Source organism: Bubalus bubalis, chromosome 3 (assembly GCF_019923935.1).
Source record: "Bubalus bubalis isolate 160015118507 breed Murrah chromosome 3, NDDB_SH_1, whole genome shotgun sequence".
Classification (NCBI taxonomy): Eukaryota; Metazoa; Chordata; class Mammalia; order Artiodactyla; family Bovidae; genus Bubalus; species Bubalus bubalis.
Window position 1 is genome coordinate 5666173 of NC_059159.1, and position 9215 is coordinate 5675387.

Genomic DNA, 9215 nt, shown 5'->3' on the forward strand with positions numbered 1-9215 from the left:
AGATATCCACCTCAAGGCCCGAAGAGCCGATAGCAGCTCCATATCTGGGTGTATATGTGGTGTATCTGCATTTTATGCTGGAGGCGGGGAATGTCTCAGCCAAAGAAATAGATCCCTAATACTGGGAGCTGAGATGCTAACTGGCAGGTCTGTGAAAGATAAAGGGAGCGGAGGTATTTGGTGACAGGTCACAAGATAAACTGCAGCCCAGAAGCTGACTTTGTTTCTTGACACCAAGATGCCAATAATGACACGGCTGTACAGCTGGCTCAGTGTTTACCACGCACGGAGCTCTGTCCTAAGAGCTTGCGTGTCTCCTTAAACCCTGTCACAACCCAGTGAGCTCAGGACAGCTGTATCTCCACTTGACAGATGGAAAAACCGAGGCCCAGGGAGGCTGTGTACCTTATCCAGGGTCACCCAAGCAGTAAATGACAGGAAAATGAATTCAGGGAGTCTTCTGTGTCTCAGGCCCCTTATGGGCCCACACTATCCCATCTGGACCCTCTGGAGGCACATTCTGAACCGCCCCTTGTGGTTCGAAGCAGGAAATAGGACACCTGGACCAGACTCAGAACTGGCTTACCTTACCCGGGGACAAGCCCAGGCAGGCAGGTGCCACAGCTCAGACTCTGGGCAACTCAGCCCCCTCCCACAGAGGAGTCTAGGTGTGGGGGATCCGGGGTCGTGGCTCCAGCAGGCCCCTGAGAGTCTCCGTGTCCACCCCAGAAGCTGAACTCCCCGAATGGGTTGCACTGCGGCCAGTAATATTTCCTCCTCTTCGGATTATCACATCATCAAAATTTCATCACCCCTCTGGGTCACTAATAGCTTCCTAAATGGATCAAACTTTAATTGCTTCTCTCGTCCACCCCCATTCAGCTTAGAAGACTCTGTGAAGCTCAGCCTTGGGGCAGCCAGTCATGAACACCGCCCAAGGGCCCCTCAGGAGACTCCCCTAACATGTCCAGATCCTCCCACCCCCCAGGAGGGAGGCCAGGCCAAAGCAGGAGAGGAGGCGAGGGCGGAAGGGGCTGCCCTCCTGAAGGCTCACGTTCTGCCAGCTGATGGAACCAGGGCAGAGGTGAGAGCCAGGAGGGTCAGGAGCAGGAGGAGGAGCTCCCAGGGCGATTTCCAAACGCCACGCCCACCCTGGGACCAGACCCTGCCTGCCAACAGCACCATGGGCCTGGCACCTCTCATCGGGAAGACGTCAGTGAAGGAGGCTGTGGAGGCACAGGCCAGCTCGGGCAGTGGAAAGACGCCCCGCAGAGCCCCAGGTTCAAATCCTGACTTCCCAGCTGTGGGGCCTTGGGCAGGTAATCGCTGTGAGACTCAGTTTACCCACACACTGGAGGTGAAGGAGGGTGGAGGCAGGCCAGGATTGGAACGCACCTGACGTGGAGAAACGGGCACCACGTGTGAGCTGGCTTCCCCTCTGGACATCCCCAGGACGGGGTGTGCTCAGGGTCTCAGTCGTGTCCGTGTCTTTGCGACCCCATGGACTGTAACCCGCCAGGCCCATCCGTCCATGGGATTTCCCAGGCAAGAATACTGGAGTGGGGCGCCACTTCCTATGCCGGGGGCTCTTCCCCACCCAGGGATTGACTCCACGTCTCCTGCGTTGGCAGGCGGATTCTTTACCACTGGGCCACGCCCCACCTAGGACGGGAAGGAGCAGCCAAATCGCTCTACTCTGGTCAAGAAGCAAGCGAAAGTGAAGCAAGAGGAAAACATGGGAGAAATACGGAGAAAAGATACCACAGGGGCGGGGGGAGCCTGGAAACAAAATCAACCTGAGGTCCAATCTGAAGACCCTTCGGCAGGGCAAACGCAGAAGTGCAAACACAGTTAAATTAGCTTATTAAGTGCCTGAGATGTGTCAGGCTCCACGCTGAGTGCTCCGCTCGTGTTCTCTCATCTACTTCTCCTTGTATTACAAACAAGCCAACGGGGCTTGAGTGTCCAAGTGATGGAACGCAAAGTGGCAGAGACAAACCCGAAGTGGCAGAGCTGGAACCCAGGCTGGCCCAGTTCCAAGCCACTGGACACTCTACACGCCACCTCTCAACAGCATAAGGAAAAAAAACAGCTCAAAAGGCAGGGAAGGAACAGTACTGGCTAGGGGCGGCTCAGAGGGGTGCCTGAGGGATGGCCCTGTCTTGGGTTAAGTGACTGCCCTGCATGAAATGCCCTTCTGGAGACCAGTGTCGACCCTGCGGTTGTGAGGAAGGGTTGGCATCACCAGAGTGCGCTGAGATGCTCTTTTTCCAGCACAGGGAAGCCTGCACCTCCCAGCTCCCTTGCCTGGAAAGGACCACTGGGTGGGGACCACGTGATCAGCTCTGGCCAATGGGCTGCAAGGGGAAGTGAGCCCGACTAGAGCATTTAATTGCAGATGCAAGTCTTCCCCTCTCCTGTATTTCAAACTGGTGCCTCCACGCCTGGATGGGCATTACCCAAGCCTCCTACCGGTCCTGCCAATAGCCTCCCTATAGAAAGATGGAGTTTGGATGACAGGGATTCAGCAAGGACCCAACCCAGAGGGCAGGATGCTAGAGGCAGCTGTACCTGCAGGGCCAGAGGTGGGAAGAGCTGGGAAGAGGGGCGAGGAAGTCTGAGCACGGGCTCCTGGCTCAAGAGAAACAATATTCTCTATGGACATGTACACACTGCTATATTTAAAACAGATAACCGGGACCTCCCTACTGGTCCAGTGGTTAAGAATTCGCCTTCTTAGGTAGGGGATGCAGGTTTGATTCCTGGTCAGGGAACTAAGATCCCACATGCCTCAAGGCCAAAAAACCAGAACATTAAAAAAAAACCCGGAAGCAATATCGTAACAAATTCAAGAAAGACTTTAAAACAACAACAACAAAAAGGATAACCAACAAGGACCTACTGTGTAGCACAGGGAACTCTGCTCAACATTAGGTAACAACCTAAATGGGAAAAGAATTTGAAAAAGAACAGATACACGTGTGTGTGTAACTGAACCACTTTGCTGCGCACTTGAAACTCTGTACCCCTGGCTCAGGGAACCGGATGAGACAAGCTGGGCAGCCCCTGCCTCGCTTTGCCCTGGGACCCTGAGCAGCCCTGGGGGTCTCTTGCTCAGCCTCACTCACCAGCCTGGCTCACTGGCCCCGCCTTCCGCCCCCAGTGGACAGAAGTGGGTGGGAGGCTGAGGAAAGGCTGGGATGTCTCAGCAACCAGGCTCGTTTTCCTTTCCATTACAGGCTGCGGAGCCGCCGCTGGCCCACTTGTTGCTATTGGCATCCCAAGGCCCCAAATTTATGATGACTCATTCCCCCGGCCTCAGGGCCGTCTGCGGCAACACGCTCCAGGCGGGGCCAGGGTGGAAATCCCACAGGCAGCACCCTAACACCCAGTGTCAATTCCAGCTCAGTTTTCCAACTCCCTAAGGGGCCCGGAGTCAGAGGGAGTGGGGAGGAGGGGAAGGAAAGGGGGTGGTTCCAGTCAATCAGAGGATTCCTGCAAGGGCTAGGAAAACCAGCCCCGGGAAGGCTCACCAACACAAAGGGCAGCTGTCTAACAACCAGCTGGTTTTGTAACATAGTGAGGCCCCTGTCACCAGGGGTATGCAAGTAGAGATCACACGGCCACTTGCCCCAGGCTTGTGGACAGGGTGGGGTCAGCACTGGAAGGATTTTCGTGTTTCAAGTCAGACGAACTGATCCATGTAAGTCCCAAGGACGAAGAACGAGTTCACTATTACTGTTTAGCTTACAGCCCAACTGTGTTCCGTGGTACAAGATCGAATGCATACCAATATGCAGTTTAACACATTATTTTAAAGTCAGCCCTTCAGGCACTGTTTAAACAGAGAACTGCTGTAAAGGACTTGGCCTCTTTCCCAGCCTCCGTTTCTTGATGGAACAAGGTTGCTGGCCCCTACTTTGGCCTTCCAGCAGAGGACATAAAGGAGAGGCGGTCGATAAATATTTGCTGTACAAATGCATGAAAGGGAGCTTTTCGGAGGCAGGTATCAGGCTGCCAGCACGACTCGGTTCTCTGGGTGGGGGTCCTGAGTCTGTCCATCCCAGGTGGGGGCGAGGCTTCTCTGGCCAAGACAAAGCACCAAACTGTGTCAACCCCAGCCAGAAATGTTCCAGACTGCCCAGCCGAAGCCCGGGGGCGCAGAGGGCGAGGGCGAGGGCTGTGTGGGGCGGAGAGCCACCTTTCTGGCCCTGGGAGAAGGGAAGGAGGGGAACATCACCACCCCCCTGACCAGGCCCACCATCACATGGGCCTCCTGACACACATCAGCTGAGCCCCAGGCAAGCACGCCACTCGGCCTCATGGTAATTAGTAAGGAGCCCTGATCAATAAGTTATTTTTTGCTGTCAGTAATTAATAATTACAGCTTAGCCACACCATGTAATTAAACTTTCATCCCGTTCCCTTGAGTGCTGTTGGGCTTTCATTGTGATTACCTCCTAGCACTAAACTTTCTCCCTCCAGAGCCTCCAGGAGCCTCCAGGGCTGCTGGACCTCCCGGTCCTCCCACTGCCTGGTTCCCTCAGCTTAGACTCCCCTCCGTGAACCTTCTGGGCCAGCTGGCCGGGCTACAGCTTCCAGCCTCCGGGCCTCCCCGGGATGTTCCAGAAGCAGTGGTCAAGTCTTTGAGGCATGTGAGACATCTTGCCAGGTGCTTAAGATGCACCCACCCTCCAATGCGAGAGCCTGGGAGTCTGGACCAGCACTGCCAGAGGGCCGCTTTGAGTCACGGTGATGTGGCCACAGAGTGAAGTCAAGGAAGGGTCTTGGGTGAGGGAAAGGTATTCAAGGCCTTTTCGGTGGGTGGCCAGGAACCCACTCCTCGTGGTTGCTTGCTGTTGCTGCTGCTAAGTTGCTTCAGTCATGTCTGACTCTATGCAACCCCATAGACGGCAGCCCACCAGGCTCCCCTGTCCCTGGGATTCTCCAGGCAAGAAGACTGGAATGGGTTGCCATTGCCTTCTCCGCATGGTCCCTTGGCTTAGAGTAAAAACAATCATGATAACAATAACAATCACCCTTTACTAAGCACCTTCTAGGGCTTTCCAGATGACTCAGTGGTAAAGAACCCATCTCTAATGCAGGAGATGTGGGTTCAATCCCTGGGTCAGGAAGATCTCCCAGAGGAAGAAACAGCAACCCACTCTAGTATTCTTGCCTGGAGAATCCCATGGACAGAGGAACCTGGCCGGCCGCAGTCCTTGGGGTCGAAAAAGAGTCGGACTCAACTGAGGGTCTAAACAGCAACAACCACAAGCACCTTCTATGTACCAGGCTCTTGCTGGGCGCCCCCAGGACGCCTGGCTCCCTCTTATGGACTCAGCTCTTTTTACACATCACTGCACTTAGTTTGGGAAATACAAGGGACCCTTGTGACACTGAGTTTCAGGGGAAATGGTCAAATGGTAGCTTTCAGTATAAACAGGTAACGTTGCCAGGACCTGAAAAAATCAACTAGGCTCAGTGGAGATAAAGTCTGGCACTGGCCAATGTGAGGTTTGTCCCCAGAGAGGAATACTGCTTGGTTCCCCTCTATATCCCGACTGAAGAACGGGGTTCATGGGCTCAAAAGTGACAGACAGGGCCAAAGGCTTTTAATGTACTTAGTTACTCAGTCGTGTCCGAGTCTCTGCAACTCCATGGACTGCAGCCCGCCAGGCTCCTCTTTCCATGGGAATTCTCAGGCAACTACCCCCAAAGGGTTAACGGCACAGAGAAGAGAGGCCAAGGAGAAACTCCGAACCCCAGAGCAGATAAGAAGCGACCCTGGAGCTCTATGCCTGACCCTCCTAACCCGACATATGAGACAACAGAGTCCCCAGACCTGGGCCGAGGCCAGGTTTCCCCACAATGCCCTGCACGGCCTGCCGCCCAGCTGACAATGGAAGCAGAGGACCCGATGGAGGCAGGAAACGCTCTCTGGGGGCCAGAGAGTACGAACGGCGCTGCGGGGGCCTGGGCAGCCACACTCAGGCGGGCAGCAAACAAGAGAAGTGGGAGAGGGAGCGAATCAATCAGAGAGACCTTAACTGCTTCTGACAGGCGAGCCCCTCCCATCGGAAGCACGGGACACAAGGCGGCCCGGCCTTCAGCAGGGAGGACACAAGGCGGCCCGGCCTTCAGCAGGGAGGATGTGAGGGCGCTTGGCCTTAGGTGGGGCTGGGCCACATGTGGAGGTGGGACCTGGAAACGACTCAGTGACATGCAAGAAGAGGCTTCAGGTGCCCTGGGGACTCCTGACAAGCCGGGTCCTGGATGGGACAAGAGCTAGCGAGCCAGCTGCCCGGGGACACCGTGGGGTTACTGGAGTCTGTGCAGTAATTAAGTTGGAAGCATCCAGACAGAGTCCTCCCTGTGTCCTGGCTTTCAGCTAGTAACCCCAGCGGCGTCTCAGAGCAGAGCTGGGACGTGTACTAGGGCACACGGACCTGTTCCTGTCCTGTCAGCCTCACCATCCTCCCCGGGGCCCTCAGAAGAGGGACCCTGTCCTAGGGTCCACCTCAGCTGCAGATGGTCCTTGTTGAAGGGGGAGAGGGGCTTAGAACTCACCTGGTCTGGGTTCTGACTCCTGTCCCCAGTAGCTTGGGGCGAGTCACCTAAGGTCCCAGACCTCAGTCTTCCCATCTGTTAAATGGCTACTAGAACAAGACGACCTCTGAAGTCCCTGCCTGCCGGAAGATTTTACGATGATCGTAAAAATAATAACTTTTATTACCTTACATTTGCAGGGCCCCATTACAAAATTTCTAAGTGCTTTAACATAAATTACGCTGTAAAATCCTCCCCTCAACCCTGTGAGTGAAGGCTGATTATTTTTAATCTCTTTGATCTCAGCTCTCTGGAGTGCCTGACGCTGGGGGAATGGGGGTCCCTTCTTCCCTGCCGTTCTGGGACTCCAGAGATGGGGTGGGGCCCTTTCGAGGCTGGAGCCTTCGCAGACCGGAGCCCTCCCCCTCCCCGCCCTGTACCCCCAGCGGCGGGTCCAGATCCCCTCCCGAGCCTGAACGAAGCAAGGCCAAGCCCGGGGAGGGAGTCCTGAGCTCAGTCCAGGCTTCGTCTCTCTCCGCCCCCAGCAGGCGCCGCTCGGACACCGCGGGCATCGCGGTCTGGATCCGCCAACACCAAAGGCAAGAAGCACTGGCGCAGCCGCCCTCCCCCGCGGGGACCTGCGCGGGGCTCGGGGGTGTCTGGGTACCCGCCCTCCGGAGGGGGGCAGGGCGGATCACGCCTCCTCCTCGGCCCGACAACCCCACCCCCAAAGCCGCCGGCCCCTCTCCACCGGGAGGCCGCTCCCGGCAGCTACAGGTCAGAGCGGCGGCTGCAGACACAACTGGGCGGCACAGGCAGGATGCTGAGTGTGTGTCTGGGGAGGGCGGGAGGGTAGACGGGCCTCAGACCGCCCAGGGCACCGCCCCCCGGAGGGTCCCGGGCTGAGCTCGCGACCTCGGCTCCGGCGCGTACCCCGAAGCACCCCTGGCCCCGGCGGCCGGCCAGGCAGCCGGGCGCGGGCTCCGGGACATGCAGGCCCCGCAACTGCCCTCCCGCGGCGTCCAAGCCGGCACCCCGCACTCTGCTCCGGCTCTTTTCAGCCGCCCTGCAGCCTCCCTCTCTTGCCCTGGGGTGGCCAGCGCGTGCCCGGCGGGGCCTTGCCGGTCCCCGCGGACTCCGAGCCGGGGCCCAGGAGCCGCCTCAGCCGCTGGGTGCCGCCGGGCGCTGAGCCCCCCGAGGAAGGGCCGCCCCTCCCACGCTAGCCCGAGGGCGCTCGCAGCGGGCGGGGGTGGGTAGCGACCCCCACCCACTCCTCTAAGGCTCTTCTCAGCCTCCACGGGCGACGCCTCCTTGCACGGACCCCCACCTTCCCTCATTCGGAAGCCACAAGTCTCAAGACCGCCCCATGCCCCGAAAAAGAGCTCCCAAACTCGGGGAACGGATCCTGAAACTCCCGGGAGAGGGCTTTGCCCCGGCCAAGACCGGGGTCCCGGAGGCCGTCGTGAGGCCAGCGGGCTCCCGCTCCCCGCCCCCTCTCCCCTACCCCACGTGGGGGTGACCCCCCATACCTTGGGCTCCGATCGCGCAGATCCGGTGCAGGGCCACCAGCGTCCAGATGAGCAGTTCCCACATGGTGATCAGCCTTGTTTTCGGAGGGGGTCTCTTCCGTACTGTTTTATAATCCTGATGGGGTTCGGTCCCCCGCGGCTCCGACCCGGAGCGGTATTCACCCGGGAGGGGCGTTGCTGGCGACCCCGACCGTTCCTCCTCTTCTTCAGTCCAAGTCCGATCCCCGGTGGCGCGCCGGGAAGGCGAGGGGCGAGCAATGAAACGGAGGAGAAGCCGCTCTCGGTCTTGGGGCGCCTCCCCCCTGAGCACCCCAACTCCGACTTCTCCCGCGCAGGGCCGCCTCGGCGATCCGGCCGGGTAGGGGCTGGTCTCCTGAATAAACCGACAACTTCGGGAAACTTCCTCCGGTGGCCACGTTGCCCGCCCCCCGCCCCCTCCCCGCCCCCTGGTTGGGTGCTCGGCGCGGACGCAGTCACCGCCGATCCGGGCGCCGGGCGGGAGGCGAGCGCGGCGGTGGACGCGGCTGCGGGGCTTCTTTCAGGGGCGCGGGGTTCGGGGGGCACAGCGAGCGTAGCGGTCCGAACCTCCCTGGGGCTGAAGTTTTCTTCTCTCTAACTTTGCAGCCGGCATCTGGCGGGGCCGAGCCACCCCTCTTGGCTTCACCGCCCCGGCGTCCAGTCCGGGGACTCTCGGTCCCTCCCGGGGCCGCCCGGCCCGGGCGCGCCCTCGGCTCCGCGCCCAGCGGGCTAGCAAACTTTGCGGGTCCCGCGGCCCGGCGCGCCGCCCCGCGCGCCCATGTCCGCGCCGGCTGCGGGGCGGCGGGGACGGCTGCTGGGCTCGGCGATCCCGGCTGGTGGCCGGCGCCGGGGCGCGGAGGCTCCTGCCGGCCCGAGGCTGGAGCTCAGCGGCTCTGCCCTCCGCCGCGCCCCGGCCGGAGCTCTCGGCGAGACGCGCGGAGAGCCCGGCGGGCGGCCCCGGCTCCGGGGGCGCGGCGCCTCCTCAGACGTCCGGCGCGCGCCGACCGCCGGGGCCGAAGAAGCAGCGGCGGCCGCCGCGCCCGCCTCAGCGCCTCGGCCGCGCCGCCGCCGCCGCCCGCCTCGGCCGCTCGCTGGCCGAACCCGCCGCCCTCGGCTTCC

The 9215-nt window shown here is 59.8% G+C and overlaps 1 protein-coding gene across 2 annotated transcripts in view; it reads right to left on the reverse strand.

Annotated features, from left to right (window-relative positions):
* SDK2 (sidekick cell adhesion molecule 2) overlaps nt 1-8771 on the reverse strand; it is a 272105-nt gene extending 263334 nt beyond the window's left edge. For both annotated transcript variants that reach the window (XM_025279404.3, XM_025279402.3), the window contains exon 1: nt 8079-8771. In XM_025279404.3, the coding sequence (XP_025135189.3) occupies nt 8079-8142 (64 nt within the window). In that variant the 5' untranslated portion in view covers nt 8143-8771. The remainder of the gene's footprint in view (nt 1-8078) is intronic.
* Between the last annotated feature and the right edge of the window lie 444 nt (nt 8772-9215).